Source organism: Gymnodraco acuticeps, unplaced genomic scaffold (genome assembly GCF_902827175.1).
Source record: "Gymnodraco acuticeps unplaced genomic scaffold, fGymAcu1.1, whole genome shotgun sequence".
Lineage (NCBI taxonomy): Eukaryota > Metazoa > Chordata > Actinopteri > Perciformes > Bathydraconidae > Gymnodraco > Gymnodraco acuticeps.
The window spans coordinates 17,969-37,500 of NW_022991016.1; the positions used below are offsets into that span (position 1 = coordinate 17,969).

General features: G+C 46.2%; 1 protein-coding gene across 1 annotated transcript in view; it reads left to right on the forward strand.

Annotated features, from left to right (window-relative positions):
* mcmdc2 (minichromosome maintenance domain containing 2) overlaps positions 1 to 19,532 on the forward strand; it is a 37,598-nt gene that overhangs the window by 13,167 nt on the left and 4,899 nt on the right. Inside the window, exons 6-7 of the mRNA XM_034236263.1 lie at positions 16,653 to 16,754; positions 19,416 to 19,532. The exon at positions 19,416 to 19,532 is cut by the window's right edge and continues 12 nt beyond it. Of these exons, the coding sequence (XP_034092154.1) occupies positions 16,653 to 16,754; positions 19,416 to 19,532 (219 nt within the window). The remainder of the gene's footprint in view (positions 1 to 16,652; positions 16,755 to 19,415) is intronic.

Here is a 19,532-nt window from a genome sequence, read left to right on the forward strand (position 1 = left end):
TTGAACTCAATACCTGTACTTTTTACTTCTCACATGTTGAACTCAAATACCTGTACTTTCTACTTCTTACATGTTGAACTCAAATACCTGTACTTTCTACTTCTTACATGTTGAACACAAATACCTGTACTTTCTACTTCTTACATGTTGAACACAAATACCTGTACTTTCTACTTCTTACATGTTGAACTCAAATACCTGTACTTTCTACTTCTTACATGTTGAACTCAAATACCTGTACTTTCTACTTCTTACATGTTGAACACAAATACCTGTACTTTCTACTTCTTACATGTTGAACTCAAATACCTGTACTTTCTACTTCTTACACTTTGAACACAAATACCTGTACTTTCTACTTCTCACATGTTGAACTCAAATACCTGTACTTTCTACTTCTTACATGTTGAACTCAAATACCTGTACTTTCTACTTCTCACATGTTGAACTCAAATACCTGTACTTTCTACTTCTTACATGTTGAACTCAAATACCTGTACTTTCTACTTCTCACATGTTGAACTCAAATACCTGTACTTTCTACTTCTTACATGTTGAACTCAAATACCTGTACTTTCTACTTCTTACATGTTGAACTCAAATACCTGTACTTTCTACTTCTTACATGTTGAACACAAATACCTGTACTTTCTACTTCTTACATGTTGAACTCAAATACCTGTACTTTCTACTTCTCACATGTTGAACTCAAATACCTGTACTTTCTACTTCTTACATGTTGAACCCAAATACCTGTACTTTCTACTTCTTACATGTTGAACCCAAATACCTGTACTTTCTACTTCTTACATGTTGAACACAAATACCTGTACTTTCTACTTCTCACATGTTGAACTCAAATACCTGTACTTTCTACTTCTTACATGTTGAACTCAATACCTGTACTTTCTACTTCTCACATGTTGAACTCAAATACCTGTACTTTCTACTTCTTACATGTTGAACACAAATACCTGTACTTTCTACTTCTTACATGTTGAACTCAAATACCTGTACTTTCTACTTCTTACATGTTGAACTCAAATACCTGTACTTTCTACTTCGACATGTTGAACTCAAATACCTGTACTTTCTACTTCTTACATGTTGAACTCAAATACCTGTACTTTCTACTTCTTACATGTTGAACCCAAATACCTGTACTTTCTACTTCTTACATGTTGAACTCAAATACCTGTACTTTCTACTTCTTACATGTTGAACACAAATACCTGTACTTTCTACTTCTTACATGTTGAACACAAATACCTGTACTTTCTACTTCTTACATGTTGAACTCAAATACCTGTACTTTCTACTTCTTTACATGTTGAACTCAAATAACCTGTACTTTCTACTTCTTACATGTTGAACCAAAATACCTGTACTTTCTACTTCTTACATGTTGAACACAATAAACCTGTACTTTCTACTTCTTACATGTTGAACACAAATACCTGTACTTCTACTTCTCACATGTTGAACACCAAATACCTGTACTTTCTACTTCTCAACATGTTGAACACAAATACCTGTACGTTCTACTTCTTACATGTTGAACTCAAATACTGTACTTTCTACTTCTTACATGTTGAACTCTAATACCTGTACTTTCTACTTCTTACATGTTGAACTCAATACCTGTACTTTCTACTTCTTACATGTTGAACTCAAATACCTGTACTTTCTACTTCATACATGTTGAACTCAAATACCTGTACTTTCTACTTCTTACATGTTGAACTCAAATACCTGTACTTTCTACTTCTTACATGTTGAACACAAATACCTGTACTTTCTACTTCTTACATGTTGAACTCAAATACCTGTACTTTCTACTTCTTACATGTTGAACACAAATACCTGTACTTTCTACTTCTACATGTTGAACTCAAATACCTGTACTTTCTACTTCTTACATGTTGAACTCAAATACCTGTACTTTCTACTTCTTACATGTTGAACACAATACCTGTACTTTCTACTTCTTACATGTTGAAACTCAAATACCTGTACTTTCTACTTCTTACATGTTGAACTCAAATACCTGTACTTTCTACTTCTTCACATGTTGAACTCAAATACCTGTACTTTCTACTTCTTACATGTTGAACTCAAATACTTGTACTTTCTACTTCTTACATGTTGAACACAAATACCTGTACTTTCTACTTCTTACATGTTGAACTCAAATACCTGTACTTTCTACTTCTTACATGTTGAACCCAAATACCTGTACTTTCTACTTCTTACATGTTGAACCCAAATACCTGTACTTTCTACTTCTTACATGTTGAACCCAAATACCTGTACTTTCTACTTCTTACATGTTGAACCCAAATACCTGTACTTTCTACTTCTTACATGTTGAACCCAAATACCTGTACATTCTACTTCTTACATGTTGAACCCAAATACCTGTACTTTCTACTTCTTACATGTTGAACTCAAATACCTGTACTTTCTACTTCTTACATGTTGAACTCAAATACCTGTACTTTCTACTTCTCACATGTTGAACTCAAATACCTGTACTTTCTACTTCTTACATGTTGAACACAAATACCTGTACTTTCTACTTCTCACATGTTGAACACAAATACCTGTACTTTCTACTTCTTACATGTTGAACACAAATACCTGTACTTTCTACTTCTTACATGTTGAACTCAAATACCTGTACTTTCTACTTCTCACATGTTGAACACAAATACCTGTACGTTCTACTTCTTACATGTTGAACCCAAATACCTGTACTTTCTACTTCTTACATGTTGAACTCTAATACCTGTACTTTCTACTTCTTACATGTTGAACTCAAATACCTGTACTTTCTACTTCTTACATGTTGAACTTAAATACCTGTACTTTCTACTTCTTACATGTTGAACTCAAATACCTGTACTTTCTACTTCTCACATGTTGAACACAAATACCTGTACTTTCTACTTCTTACATGTTGAACTCAAATACCTGTACTTTCTACTTCTCACATGTTGAACACAAATACCTGTACTTTCTACTTCTTACATGTTGAACTCAAATACCTGTACTTTCTACTTCTTACATGTTGAACTCAAATACCTGTACTTTCTACTTCTCACATGTTGAACTCAAATACCTGTACTTTCTACTTCTTACATGTTGAACTCAAATACCTGTACTTTCTACTTCTCACATGTTGAACTCAAATACCTGAACTTTCTACTTCTTACATGTTGAACTCAAATACCTGTACTTTCTACTTCTTACATGTTGAACTCAAATACCTGTACTTTCTACTTCTTACATGTTGAACTCAAATACCTGTACTTTCTACTTCTTACATGTTGAACTCAAATACCTGTACTTTCTACTTCTTACATGTTGAACTCAAATACCTGTACTTTCTACTTCTTACATGTTGAACTCAAATACTTGTACTTCTACTTCTCTCATTTTCCAAACAGCTGGTTCCTTTAGTCTGAATGTGTGTTTGATGCGTGATCATTATTCTTTAGAGTCATTGCGTGCCTATTGATTTGAACACGATCCGTGTATCCATCATTTCCTGGTCTTCTCTAAAGAAGAGGGACCAATGGAAACGTTGTCATGTTGCCGTTGTTCAGCATGGAAACATTCATTAGCTAAAGGCATGGTCACACTGCCCAAAACGCATGAATTACGTAAACATTTTGTTAAGATTTGGTTGTGCGTGATTGTTAGTGGAGAATTTGACAATTTTTGCTGATTTACGTGATGAAAAATCACCGATGAATTGCGCAAGAACTACGGAAATGTCACGTACAAATCACTAACAAAGCACGCACTTCAGCGCAAATCAGAGCATAGCCCCCAAACATGGCCAATAGGTGTTTGTGAACGACGAAAGCTTCACGCATAACCTGCGCTCTATCACTAATGAACTGCGTATAGGTCGCGCATGAATCACGCAGGAATCACTTATGGATCGCTCATGAGCCGCTAACAACGGGCGTCACTATCGCATCCGCTCCGCGCATATATAAGCTGGCACTGACGGGGGTGTGGCATTACCGTTTCAACAGTCGAATCCACCACATCATACTATAGAGAAGAGACCATGCCTCCCAAGAAAGGCCGTCAGCCATCCAAGACCAGGGAGAAGAAGAGGAAGGCCCCAACTGCTCCAGTAGATGTGCCTGTAGATGCTCCAGTAGATGCTGTGCCTGCTCCTACTGAAAATAATGCCGCTGAAGATGAAGATGAAGAGGTCGCCAGGTCCCCGAGCCCTCCACCTGCTCTTGAAATCCAAGCCGAGGTGCATGCTCCCCCTGCTGCTGCTGCTGCTGATGACGCTGCTGCTAAATCTGGTGCTGAAGATAACCGTCCTGAACCCTCTTCAGGCAAGGGCAAGGGCAAGGGCAAGTCCAAGGGGAAAGCAAATCCCAAGCATGACTACTCCATTGAAGCAGAGAAGGAAGAAAGTCTGCTTGAGTGGATGGCGCAGAGCATGAAGCAGCGTGGCGGCGGAGCCATCGAGACTACAAGAAGCGCAGGGAGATCTGGGGTGCCAAGGCTGCTGAGATTGGTATGTCTGTAGAGCACATCATGGGCTGGTGGAAGTCTGTGAAGGACTGGTATGTCCGGCTCAACAAGGTGAAGTCTGGCCAGGCATTGAAGAAGTACACAGACCGGGAACAATTCATCATCGACAACTGCAAGTTTTACAAGACCCAGTTGCCATCTACCAAGTCAGCACCCATGGTCAACTTGCAGATGACCACGTCCACCCAACCAGCCCGTGTCAGTGACTCTGAGCCAGACAGTGACCAGGAGCAAGCACCGACTTCCCTTGATGCCAACCTGGAGGTGGTGGAGAGGACTTCAGCCGAGGCAGCCGAGGCAGGCCACAGTTCCAGACCCATGAAGAAGAGGAAGAGGGAGAGGGGCGACCAGGAGGAAGAGTGGATGAAAGAGCTGAGAGACACCATGAAGGCGAACCAAAAACTGCTAGCTCAGCTCATACAAGAGAAACCTGCCCAGTCCTCTGAGCGTGAGGTGTTCATTAAATATGTGTCGGACAGCCTGCGTGCAGCACCAGCAGAGCAATACCAGCAGCTGAAGACCCGCATCTCTAATCTCCTTGACTCTGCTTCCCAGGACACTGCTCCAGCTCCTCAGCCTGCAAGACCTGCCCAGGCCACGTCTGCTCCACCTGTCTTCCACCAATCACAGCAGCAAGTTCCTCTGTACCAGCAGCAGCAGGATCCTCACTACCAGCAGCAGCCGGCTCCTCAGTACCAGCAGCAGCCTTTCCAGCAGTACCAGCATCAAGGTCTTCAGTACCAGCAGTACCAGCAGCAGCAGCCTAGTCAATACCAGCAGCCTCACCAGAGCCAGAGTCACACTTCCTCTGCTGCTTCTGGTGAGCAGCGCTTGTCGGCATCCAGTTTCAATCTTCTGCAAACAAGCCAAGAAGTTCTCGATGGGTCAATAAACCTCTCCGCCTTCAGCCTTGACAGCCAGCTCTTGCCGACCCCCAGCTCCAACAGACCCAGCACACAGTCCCTGAATACACCTCCAGCTCCTCAGCGTGATGAGAAGGACAGTGACTCTGACTAGAACTAGTTGCAGCAGAAGATTGTTATTGTTATTGTTGAATAAATGAAATTTTCTTTAGCTACTAGTTATTTGTTTTGTGTGGAAGTTGGTATGCTTGACATGTGAATATGAATAGACATGGTGGTGTGAAGTGTTATCAATTTTGTAATAAATAGTCTTTAAAAGAAATGAAGTACAGTACAAAACACTAGACAAAACATGAAAAAAGTTCTTCAACATACCACAATAAACATATACTACATATAACAGAAACATACAGAAACATACAAAATACAAATTATTTCATATTCCATTATAACAATAAAACATAACAGCCTCCTGACTCCAGGTTGTCTAGACGTCCACCATCCGGTCTTGCCAGGGGACAGCACCTGCTGGAGAGTTGCACCAATGCCTCAACAAGTTCCTTTGCCTCTTGCCTTCCTTGGATGCTCTGTTGGGTGCCTGAACAACACGGGTGTCTTCCAAGTTTCTCCCCTCTCGCTAGGCACCAGGTTGCATGTTGCCATTCGGGCCTTGCACATCGACCAGGCGATTCTGAAGCACAGGGTACCGAGTCCGCATGAGGTTGTGTAGGAGCATACAGGCCTTGACGATGAGCCTTACATTATTAGGGTGATGGTTCATGGTGCTCAGAAGAACTTGGAATCTGTTGGCAAGGATGCCAAAAGCATTTTCCACCACTCTTCTGGCCCTTGACAGCCTGTAGTTGAAGATTCTTGGTTCCCTGTCAAGGTTCCTGGTACCGTAGGGCTTCATCAGGTAGGTTCTCAGGCTGAAGGCGTCATCTCCCACCAGGAAGTATGGCACATCTTGAGTGTCGTGGGGCAAAGGCTCTGGCTGTGGCCATCCCATGATGTTGTTGTGCTCCAGGCCTTCACGCAGCTCGCTGTTGTTGTAGATATGAGCATCTGAGGAGGAGCCATTACACGTCTACCCACAGGAACTTGTAATCAGACGTCACCATAGCAAAGAGGATGATACTGAAGAAGCCTTTGTAGTTGTAGTACTCAGAACCAGAGTGAGGGGGAGCCTTGCATGCCACGTGCTTGCCATCAATAGCGCCGATGACGTGGGGGAAGTTCCATCTCTGGTACCTGTCATTTTCCAGTTCCAGCCAGCCTTCTTGAGTGGTGGGAGGTGACATCTGCTCATCTCGGTACTCCTCTATGATGGCCTCGCAGACTTCTCTGACAACATTGCTGATAGTGTTGTGGGGGACCCTCCAGGCATACTGCATGTCACGGTACTTGGCGCCAGATGCTAGGTGACGAAGGGTAAGGGCCACCTTCAGACCAGGATCAAGGGGAGCTCTCCAGTTGGTTGTCTTCTTGGTAATTCTGGGGGTCAGCCTCTGGAAAATCTCGTCAAACATGGCTGGAGGCATACGCATGAAGTTCTGGAAGGATCTTGGGTCTTCATTGCGGAGCTCCACCATCAGTCGATCATACAAGCCCAGCTCTGGTCTTCTAAAGATCCACTCTCTCACCCAGATGTTTCTAGCTTGTCTTCTCCTCCTTCTTCTCCTTCTCCTGGCCAACATCTCATGAACGTGCAGCAGCTGATCATTCTGGTTCTGGAGCAGGAATACTAGGACATCTCTCCTCTGGGGGTTCATGCTGATGAGATGTGTACCCCTTGGCAGCAGGACAATAATGGCAGGACTTGAAAAAATAGCCGCTTTTATATTGTGCCAATCATACGTGAGTTGTTAGTGATACATCAGTGACTCATCAGTATTTCATAAGTATTGCATGCGCTTATTTACGTGTTCTGTTAGAGGTATATACGCCAATAAAGATTTTTTTAAGTGATTGTCAGTGATTTTAAGTGAAATATACGTGTTACTAGTGCGGAACATGCGTGATATGTCTGTTATTCTTCAGTGAAAAGTCATCGATGAACGCGATAGCGGCAACATTTTCGCGAACAATCACTAATATTCTACGCATATTTGGCGCATTGTCCACGTAAGAACTACGCAACCTACGCAGAAATAACGTAAAAACAGCTTAAAACTGCGTAAAGTCTTACGCAAACCGATTTTTGAGCTGCTCAAAACCAGGAATCGCGTAAAACGATGATCGGGCGTACATCCACATACAACCACTGAGGTTCCACGTCAGAAAAAATGATGAAATACGCAAATGACAGATGTATCGCGTAAGACTAAAAATGTGTGCGAAATTCATACGTAATTCATGCGTTTGGGCACTGTGACCATGCCTTAACAATGACATTATTGTTCTATTAATATAAAGGGAGGTCAGGTACTCTTTAAAGCAGCTGCTAGTTATGGGTACTTTCTACTGAAGTACATTTCAAAGCCTCTTTACTTTGACTTGAGTAAAGAAGTTTAGTCAGTACTTCTACTTTCACCAGAGTCATTTTAAACACGAGTATCTGTACTTCGACTTGAGGAAAGGATGTGTGTACTTCTACTTGAGGAAAGGATGTGTGTACTTCTACTTGAGGAAAGGCTGTGTGTACTTCTACTTGAGGAAAGGATGTGTGTACTTCTACTTGAGGAAAGGATGTGTGTACTTCTACTTGAGGAAAGGCTGTGTGTACTTCTACTTGAGGAAAGGCTGTGTGTACTTCTACTTGAGTAAAGGCTGTGTGTACTTCTACTTGAGGAAAGGCTGTGTGTACTTCTACTTGAGGAAAGGCTGTGTGTACTTCTGCCATCTCTGAATATAAGCACAGGAGGTTAAAAGAAAACGATAGTTAAGGCTGTAACTACGGTTCTATGAGTCCCGGATGACCGCCAGAGGCGGTGCTTTCAGCACTGGATATGTCCATCGCGCGCATGCGCATCTCGAGTACCAATACCAACAAAGTCACCTGTGACCCACGTGACACCGGCTATATCAGCCGGTGTCGTCAGAGGATCTGTTCCCAGAATCTTCTCGCGAGCACACAAGAATTCTGAGTGACAGGGAACTCTGGCGGTCATCCGGGACTCATAGAACCGTAGTTACAGCCGTAACTATCGTTCTATTTCGTCCCTACTGACCGCCAGAGGCGGTGCTTTCAGCACTGGATGACTTATACCAACAATGTCATGAAGAATCCAAGCCCTTGCTCACCACTGGAAACAGCGGAGCTCGGCAAAAGGACCACGCCCAAAGAATGGAAAGTGGCGACATTGACCTGATGACAACTGGAGAATGTGCCAGAAGACACCCACGACGCCGCGGCGTAGATGGTCTCCAGGGGCACCACCCTCAGGGCAGCCCAAGATGTTGAGATGCTCCTTGTAGAGTGGCATCTCAGCCTGATGGCAGGGGGCGGCCACTGGCCCCGTAAGCCTGTGAGATGGTATCGACAACCCAGTGGGGCAGCCACTAGTTAGAGGGCATAACCTCCTTTAGTGCCGCAAGGGCAAAATCAAGAGTTGCTCCTACTACCGTATACAGGCAGTAGCCTTGATATACACCCTTTGGGCACCCCCAGGGCACAGCAACTTCGACGTGCCGTACTCCTGAATGTCAAAGCGTGCCAGCTGGGCAGGCTGATTGAAGTGGGTTTGTGGAAGGACCCCGGGCCGGAATGCCACATTTGCCCAAAGGGCAACGCCTGAGAGTCCCACCTCGGGCATGTATTGTTTATGGAGAGGACATGCAACTCCCCGACTCGCTTCCCTGAGGCTATGGCAAGCAGAAATGCTGCCTTCGTGGGCAGCCACCTAACCTGGGCCAGGGTCTCGAAGGGAGGAGATGATAGGGCATCCGGCAGCAGGGGCAGGTCCCAAGCCGGAGCCCTCGGGGTGCTAGGGGGACGCTGCCGTAAAGCCCCTCTCATAAAGAGGGACACCGACCTGTGGCACCCCGCCGTGGCGCCGTCGACCCGAACATGTCGGGCAGAAATCGCAGCCACATAAATTCAGAGTGGAGTGAGAACGTCCACCATCTAGAAGGGACTGTTGTCTAAGCAACAACGTACATGCTGTCCCCAAGGAACACACACATTCTTGCCCCCCAGTTGGGATAGGAAGTGCGTGAGTGCAAGCTGCACAGCCCGAAGCTCTAGCACGTTGACCTGGCGCGCACTCCCCTGGGCAGACCGCTGACCCTGAACGGTCCTGCCCTGCCGCACTGCACCCCACCCTGAGAGACATGCACCTATGGTGATGGTCTCCTGGCGGGATGGGATGGCGCCCATGGGCACGCCCACTAGGAGATAGGCCCTGCCCCTCCAGCGTGACAGAGAGTGGAGGCAATGCTGCAACACCCTGACTTCCCTTTGCCTGTGCCACTTGGCGTCCAAGTGAAGGCTGTTCAGCCACATCTGCATGGGGCGCAACGACAGCGGGCCTAAGGGCCCAGCGGCCGAGGCAGCTGCCAGTCTGCCCAAGGGCCGGAGGAACTGAATATAAGGCACCATCTTGCCCGGCCCACGTGGAAGTAGGCATCCCTCAAGTCCACGGTTGAGAACCACTCCACCTGTGCATATGCAGTGGTCAGCCTATAGAATGGCAGCACCTTCGGGAATCTGTTGATTCCTCTGAGGTCCAAGATCGGGCGAAATCCGCCGACTTTCTTGCTCACGAGAAAGTACGCCGAGTAGAACCCCCTGGGCTAAGCAGAGGGTCTTACTGGCTTGATTGCGTCCTTGGACAGAAGGACGGACAACTCTTGGGCCAGAGCTAGGGCCCCTGCCGGATCGCTGACGACTGTCAATTAGACCCAGCCGAAGGCTAGGGGCCGGAGCTGCGGTCCGTACCCCTGGTTTAAGGTGAAAACCACCCAAGGGACGGAAGTACAAACGGGGGGGCACTGGGGCACGAGGCCGTCTGGAAGGCGGGCGACTTGGGGCACGAAAGTCATTGGGTCGCGCCGCTAAGACCTCTGCAGACCACCCCTGTAATCCGGCGGCTGAGTGCGGCCGCTAGAGCGGCCCCTGGGCCTGCTGGGAGTGGGCACAGGTCTGCGAAGACCCGAGAGCTGCTGCCTGGTCTGCCTAGCTTGGGCGGCACGCTCCAGTGCCTCCAGGGCAGCTGCCCTAAACAGCTCCCCTGGCTCGACTGGTACGCTACGGAGGACTCTCCTACATGCCTCCGTTAGTGGTGACTGGGCCAGCGAAACCTGGCGACGAGCCTGTACTAGCGACAAGGCCTCCTCATACAGAGGTGCATCAACCGAAGGAGGTGCGTCAGCCGAAGGAGGTGCGCCAGCCGAAGAAGGTGCGCCAGCCGAAGGAGGTGCGCCAACCGAAGGAGGTGCGCCAACCGAAGGAGGGGCGTCAACCGAAGGCCCCTACACCTGGCCCAGGCTGAAGGACCAAGAGGCGACTTCATCATGCCCCTATCGGCAGCTAGCCGATCCACTTCAGAGGACAGCTTTTCTAGTCCTTCTATTGGGGGCAGCACACATAGCCATCGCTCCCTCAAGTCGCCTGGAACGGCCAAATTGATCTGGAGGAGGATGTGACAAGGAGAGGTGTCTGTTGGCTGCTGCCAGACGTTCCACCTCAGTGATTCTAGCCACTCTGAGCGCCCGAGGCATGCAGCTACAGCTCATGCAGGCGTTTACCGTGAGAACCTCCCTCAGATGCTCACATTTCTCAATGGCTCAAAAGAAGCCATACAGGCGCTACATGAATGAGCCACTCCGTAGGTAGCCAGATGCAGCGTAGCCGGGAGCGGGTGCGGGAACACAGCCTTCACCAGCTACCTGCTTAATGGAAAGAGTAGAGCGTTGCTGCTACTCGCCGAACAGAAAGAGGGATGTAATTACACCCACGTTTATCGGCAGAGGGAGCGGGAGCGAGAGCACTGCCTTCACCTGGCTGGATTAACAAACACGGCAGTTCAGCGTCTACCAGGAGCGGGGGCGAGAACACTGCCGGCTGAGTTAGAGACGAATGCCAGATGCAGCGTAACCGGGAGCGGGTGCGGGAACACAACCTTCACCAGCTACCTGCTTAACTGAAAAACAGGGCAGTTCCGCGTCTACCAGGAGCGGGGGCGAGAACACTACCTTCACTGGTTGAGTTAGAGACGAATGCCAGATGCAGCGTAACCGGGAGCGGGTGCGGGAACACAACCTTCACCAGCTACCTGCTTAACTGAAAAACAGGGCAGTTCCGCGTCTACCAGGAGCGGGGGCGAGAACACTACCTTCACTGGTTGAGTTAGAGACGAATGCCAGATGCAGCGTAACCGGGAGCGGGTGCGGGAACACAGCCCTCACCAGCTACCTGCTTAACGGAAAGACAAGGCAGTTCAGCGCCTACCAGGAGTGGGGGCGAGAACACTGCCTTCACTGGTTGAGTTAGAGACGAATGCCAGATGCAGCGTAACCGGGAGCGGGTGCGGGAACACAGCCTTCACCAGCTACCTGCTTAACGGAAAGACAAGGTAGTTCAGCGCCTACCAGGAGTGGGGGCGAGAACACTGCCTTCACTGGCTGAGTTAGAGACGAATGCCAGATGCAGCATAACCGGGACCGGGTGCGGGAACACAGCCTTCACCAGCTACCTGCTTAACGGAGAAACAAGGCAGTTCTGCGTCTGCCAGGAGCGGGGGCGAGAACACTGCCTTCACTGGTTGAGTTAGAGACGAATGCCAGATGCAGCGTAACCGGGAGCGGGTGCGGGAACACAGCCTTCACCAGCTACCTGCTTAACGGAAAAACGAGGCAGTTTGGCGTCTACCAGGAGCGGGGGCGAGAACTGCCTTCACTGGTTGAGTTAGAGACGAATGCCAGATGCAGCGTAACCGGGAGCGGGTGCGGGAACACAGCCTTCACCAGCTACTTGCTTAACGGAAAAACGAGGCAGTTCAGCGTCTACCAGGAGCGGGGGCGAGAACTGCCTTCATTACATTACATTACATTGCATTTGGCTGACGCTTTTATCCAAAGCGACTTACAATAAGTGCGTTCGTCCAACAAAATACAACTTGAAGAAAAAGTACATCAGGTTTCATAGAGCAAAAACATTTCAAGTGCTACTCAACTGGCTTTAGAAAAGCCAGTCCTTTATTAGTATAAAAGTGCTTCGTTAATAGTTCTATCGCTCGAAGTGGAGTCGAAAGAGATGAGTTTTCAGTTTGCGCCGGAAGATGTGCAAGCTATCTGCCGTCCTGATGTCAATGGGGAGCTCATTCCACCATCCTGGAGCCAGGACAGCAAACCCACGTGTTTTCGCCGTTGGGAACTTGGGTCCCCCTCGCAGCGAGGGCGCAGCGAGGGCGCAGCGAGGGCGCAGCGAGGGCGCAGCGAGTCGTTTGGCTGATGCAGAGCGTAGTGCACGCGCTGGGGTGTACGGTTTAACCATGTCCTGGATGTACGAAGGGCCAGATCCATTCGCAGCATGGTACGCAAGTACCAGTGTCTTGAAGTGGATTCTAGCAGTTACCGGAAGCCAGTGAAGGCAGCGTAGGAGCGGAGTAGTGTGGGAAAATTTAGGAAGGTTGAAAACCAGACGAGCCGCTGCATTCTGGATGAGCTGCAGAGGTCGGATGGCACATGCAGGTAGACCAGCCAGGAGGGAGTTGCAGTAGTCTTGGCGTGAGATGACGAAAGCCTGGACCAGAACCTGAGTCGCTTTCTGTGTCAGCTGGGGACGTATCTTCCTGATGTTGTAAAGCGTGTATCTGCAGCAACGGGTTGTAGCAGCGATGTTTGCAGTGAAGGACAGGTTGTTATCTAGGGTCACACCCAGATTCCTTGCAGTCTGAGTCGGGGAAACAACTGAGGTGCCGATGTTGATTGTTAGGTCAAGAGTGGGACAATCTTTTCCCGGAAGGAAGAGCAGCTCAGTCTTGTCAAGGTTGAGTTTGAGGTGGTGAGCAGACATCCACTGAGAGATGTCAGCTAGACAAGCAGAGATGCGTGCGACGACCTGGGTCTCTGAGCGGGGAAAGGACAGAATTAATTGGGTGTCATCAGCGTAGCAGTGGTAAGAAAAACCATGCGGGCTAATGACTGATCCGAGCGAGTTTGTGTACAGGGAGAAGAGGAGGGGACCAAGAACAGAGCCCTGAGGGACCCCTGTAGTTAATTGACAAGGGTCGGACTCAGACCCTCTCCAAGTCACCCTGTAGGTGCGGTCTTTCAGGTATGAGGTGAGGAGGGAAAGTGCAGAGCCTGAAACTCCAAGTTTTTGGAGAGTGCGAAGGAGGATCTGATGATTCACCGTGTCGAATGCAGCAGACAGGTCCAACAGGATGATGACAGAGGAGAGGGATGCAGTTTTGGCAGTGTGCAGTTCCTCCGTGACAGCAATGAGAGCAGTTTCTGTGGAGTGACCTGCCTTGAAACCAGACTGGTGCGGATCCAGAAGGTTGTTCTGATTGAGATAACAGGAGAGTTGTTTAAAGACAGCGCGTTCAAGTGATTTAGACAGGAACGGGAGGAGAGAGACAGGCCTGTAGTTTATATAGCCTTCACTGGTTGAGTTAGAGACGAATGCCAGATGCAGCGTAACCGGGAGCGGGTGCGGGAACACAGCCTTCACCAGCTACCTGCTTAACGGAAAAACGAGGCAGTTCAGCGTCTACCAGGAGCGGGGGCGAGAACACTGCCTTCACTGGTTGAGTTAGAGACGAATGCCAGATGCAGCGTAACCGGGAGCGGGTGCGGGAACACAGCCTTCACCAGCTACCTGCTGAACGGGAAGAGTAGAGCGGTGCTACTACTCACCGAACAGAAAAAGGGGATGTAGCTACATCCGCATTACCGGTAGAGGGAGCGGGAGCGAGAGCACTGCCTTCACCTAGCTGGGTAAAATAAAGAAGCTTAACAGTACATGCAAGACGTTAGCCGAGCAGCTGCTGCTAACGATCAAGCGATATCAAGTCAAATAACACACATGTTTAAGACCAGATAACTAGCTTCGAAAGAAGAGAACAGCACAGAGCTGTAGTTACAGCAGTAACCATGGCCAGTGCTCACACGGCATATAACCGTAGTTACAGTAGTAACTATGGCCAGTACTTACACGGCTTAGAACCGTAGTTACAGTCGTAACTATGGCCAGTGCTCACACGGCATATAACCGTAGTTACAGTAGTAACTATGGCCAGTACTTACACGGCTTAGAACCGTAGTTACAGTCGTAACTATGGCCAGAACTTACACAGCATAGAGCCGTAGTTACAGTAGTAACTCTGGCCAGTACTTGCACGGCTTGGAACCGTAGTTACAGTAGTAACTCTGACCAGTACTTACACAGTATAGAGCTGTTTACGGTATTGAAAATGGCCAGTACTTGCACGGCTTGGAACCGTAGTTACCGTAGTAACTATGGCTAGGACTTACGGCTTAAAACCGTAGTTACAGTAGTAACTATGGCCAGTACTTACACAGCATAGAGCCGTAGTTACGGTATTGACTATGGCCAGTACTTACACGGCTTGGAACCGTAGTTACAGTAGTAATTATGGCCAGTACTTACACAGCATAGAGCCGTTTACGGTATTGACAATGGCCAGTACTTGCACGGCTTGGAACCGTAGTTACAGTAGTAACTATGGCTAGTACTTACGGCTTAAAACCGTAGTTACAGTAGTAACGATGGCCAGTACTTACACAGCATAGAGCCGTAGTTACGGTATTGACTATGGCCAGTACTTACACGGCTTGGAACCGTAATTACAGTAGTAACTATGGCTAGTACTTACACAGCATAGAGCCGTAGTTACGGTATTGACTATGGCCAGTACTTACACGGCTTGGAACTGTAATTACAGTAGTAATTATGGCCAGTACTTACAGCTTAGAACCTTAGTTACAGTAGCAACTGTGGCCGGTGCCTAAAAATGTCAGCCAAACGGCTGCCCACTAGATAATATAATATTGGGAGGATGAAATCCTCCTTAATGGCCATACATGCAGAGCACACAGCACACAGTGAAGATTGTTCTCTGCATATCGTCCTAGTGCTAGGAGTCTAGTCCTAGGAGTCTAGTACTAGGAGTCTAGTACTAGGAGCAGTAAATACAACGATATAGCGCTACTGCAACCATACCATGCGTTTACCGCTGAGTTAAATAATGAAGCTTAACAGTACATGCAAGGTGTTAGCCAAGCGGCTGCTGCTAACAATCAAGCAACCAAGTCAGAACACAATGTTAAGACCAGATGATTAGCTTCTAAGAAAGAGAACAGCCCGCATAGAACCGTAGGCCATGGTTACAGTAGTAACCGCACATGCGGAGCACACAGCACCCGCAGTGAAGATGTTCTCTGCATATCATCCTAGTGCTAGGAGTCTAGTACTAGGAGCAGTAATACAACGATCTAGCGCTACTGCAATCAAACCCTATGTACCGGGAGCGGGAGCACTGCCCTCATAGTTAAGCTTAACAGCAAGGTGTTAGCCAAGCGGCTGCTGCTAACAATCAAGCGACCAAGTCAGAACACAAATGTTAAGACCAGATAATAGCTTCTAAGAAATAGAAAGTACTTACCTTACTCTCTCTATCTAAACGAAAAACAGGTTAAATTGAATGAGGGACACAGCCAAAGCTGGGACTCAAATGCTAATGATAGCTCGGGCACAACGCCACAAGCAGAACTTTCAAAAGAGCATAAGGGAAACTTTATGGGAGAGGAAGCGGGAACACTGTCGTCACCAGAAAGTCTAAGCCAAACAAAAAACAAGACAGCAATCAGGACAACTTGGCTGGGAGAGGGTGCGGGGACACAGCCATCACCAGCAACAAGCTGACACCAACCTGTCTGTCGAGGCTCTGCACAGCCGGCCACAGCTCCTGGAGGACGCGTTAACGACCCGTAGCTCCGACTGTCAGTCACGAAGCTGCACGCGGCCAGCTGCTTGCAGAGAAATCCCTCAGATCAAACGTTCAAACCTGAACGCTGTAGGATACAAAAATGTAGCCGCGGTACCCTCGCGCAGCGAGAAGATGAAAGGAACAGATCCTCTGACGACACCGGCTGATATAGCCGGTGTCACGTGGGTCACAGGTGACTTTGTTGGTATTGGTACTCGAGCTGCGCATGCGCGCGATGGACATATCCAGTGCTGAAAGCACCGCCTCTGGCGGTCAGTAGGGACAACATAGAACTGTGATTATGAATGTTTGTAAATATGTGTTTCAGACAAACAGCTGGTGGAGATGATCCACTTCAGAGCTCTGGATCTTCTGAGCGCTCATCAGCAGAGCTCGCTCAGGTACCAGTCCGTCACCCTGTTCCTCAGAGGTACGTCTACATCATAATTCATCCATCTATAATTCAAAATGTGTCCCCTGTTACAATGTCCCCCAGCACATAAACTGACGGATTGCTGTAGCCACATTTGATGTTAGAGGAAATAAAGCTAATTGCCTATTTCCATCTGAGAGAGGGTATAGTATCTTTAGTATCAAGTGGTATCTTAAGAAACGTGTATAATAGCCGGGGTCAGATTACTTTAAAATGTACTTTATACTAAAATAAATGAATGCTGCCTTAAAGATTTGAGTTCCAGCAATAATATTGCTTCTCCAAACTAATGAAATGCAAATAAAATGCACAAAAACATCATCCCACACACGGTACAACTACAAGTGATGTCTGTAGTCTTTTAGAGTTGTAAATTCTACAGTTTTGAGACATTTAAATATTTATATATATTGCTTTTTTATGGCTGCATCCATAAGGGAATACGGCGATAGATGCGCATGGAAAAGCATTGAATAAATTAACTGTATGAAATGGTTCATCTGAAAGGAGATACTGTACTCTAGAAGAGTCTAGATTAACATACTCAACATTGAAGGGGTATTACGTGTTTGTAAAATCACATTCTCCTCCATTACAGCCACTCCTGAGTAATGTGGTTGTAATAACTTCTGTTTACACACAGTCAGATGTCTCGAGCTTTGTCATTAGTTCTCCCGGCTTCCTAAATGAGGCTCACTTAGTGGGGGGGAGTTCAAATACATCGATTTCTGTGCTCAGTGAGGCTCATGCAGGGTATTAAGTGTGTCTGTCCCCTCTAATAACATTGTCAGACCAGCACCTCTGGGACTTTAGCAAATCTCAGCAGCAGGATTAACATATTGTGTTGACGCAGTCCTGCAGAGGAACTCAATACAGCGAGCTCTCGTTACTAAACATATATGGTAATAAGTGAAGGGAGCCCTCATTAGCTCGAACACAGAGACATCTTTGTTCTGAACGCAGAGCTCCGTGTTTCTCTTGGCTCCGGTTCGTAGGTGGCATGCATGTTCCTTCAGAAAACACCAGAGAGGCAAGAGTACACACATCCTTTGCTCAAGTAGAAGTACACATACTCGTGTTTAAAAATGCTCTGGTAAAAGTAGAAGTACTGACTAAACTTCTTTCCTCATGTAGAAGTACACATACTCATGTACAAGTCAAAGTAAAGTACTTTGAAATGTACTTCAGTAAAAAGTACCCATAACTAGCAGCTGCTTTAAAGAGTACCTGACCTCCCTTTATATTATTAGAACAATAATGTCATTGTTAGCTAATGAATGTTTCCATGCTGAACAACGGCAACATGACAACGTTTCCATTGGTCCCTCTTCTTTAGAGAAGACCAGGAAATGATGGATACACGGATCGTGTTCAAATCAATAGGCACGCAATGACTCTAAAGAATAATGATCACGCATCAAACACACATTCAGACTAAAGGAACCAGCTGTTTGGAAAATGAGAGAAGTAGAAAGTACAAGTATTTGAGTTCAACATGTAAGAAGTAGAAAGTACAGGTATTTGAGTTCAACATGTAAGAAGTAGAAAGTACAGGTATTTGAGTTCAACATGTGAGAAGTAGAAAGTACAGGTATTTGAGTTCAACCTGTAAGAAGTAGAAAGTACAGGTATTTGAGTTCAACATGTAAGAAGTAGAAAGTACAGGTATTTGAGTTCAACATGTAAGAAGTAGAAAGTACAGGTATTTGAGTTCAACATGTAAGAAGTAGAAAGTACAGGTATTTGGGTTCAACATGTGAGAAGTAGAAAGTACAGGTATTTGGCTTCAACATGTAAGAAGTAGAAAGTACAGGTATTTGAGTTCAACATGTAAGAAGTAGAAAGTACAGGTATTTGTGTTCAACATGTAAGAAGTAGAAAGTACAGGTATTTGGGTTCAACATGTAAGAAGTAGAAAGTACAGGTATTTGGGTTCAACATGTAAGAAGTAGAAAGTACAGGTATTTTGTTCAACATGTAAGAAGTAGAAAGTACAGGTATTTGAGTTCAACATGTAAGAAGTAGAAAGTACAGGTATTTGTGTTCAACATGTAAGAAGTAGAAAGTACAGGTATTAGAGTTCAACATGTAAGAAGTAGAAAGTACAGGTATTTGGGTTCAACATTTAAGAAGTAGAAAGTACAGGTATTAGAGTTCAACATGTAAGAAGTAGAAAGTACAGGTATTTGGGTTCAACATGTAAGAAGTAGAAAGTACAGGTATTTGAGTTCAACATGTAAGAAGTAGAAAGTACAGGTATTTGTGTTCAACATGTAAGAAGTAGAAAGTACAGGTATTAGAGTTCAACATGTAAGAAGTAGAAAGTACAGGTATTTGTGTTCAACATGTAAGAAGTAGAAAGTACAGGTATTAGAGTTCAACATGTAAGAAGTAGAAAGTACAGGTATTTGTGTTCAACATGTAAGAAGTAGAAAGTACAGGTATTTGAGTTCAACATGTAAGAAGTAGAAAGTACAGGTATTTGAGTTCAACATGTAAGAAGTGAAAGTAAAAAGTCGTCAGAAAAACATGTAGTGGTGTAAAGTACTGATACCAGAAACATTTAGTTAAGTACAGTAACGAAGTATTTGTACTCCACTACTTCCTCATTATACAGAACAAGCCCTTTGAGTGTTTCTCTTTGCTTTCTTCCTGCAGATGAGCTGTGTAACTCAATGAGAATCGGTCGACTCTACAGGGTTTTGGGGATTCCTGCACATGTGCACCAGTGGCCAAACATCACCTGGAGTGTGGAGGCAAACAGTGTGAAACCCT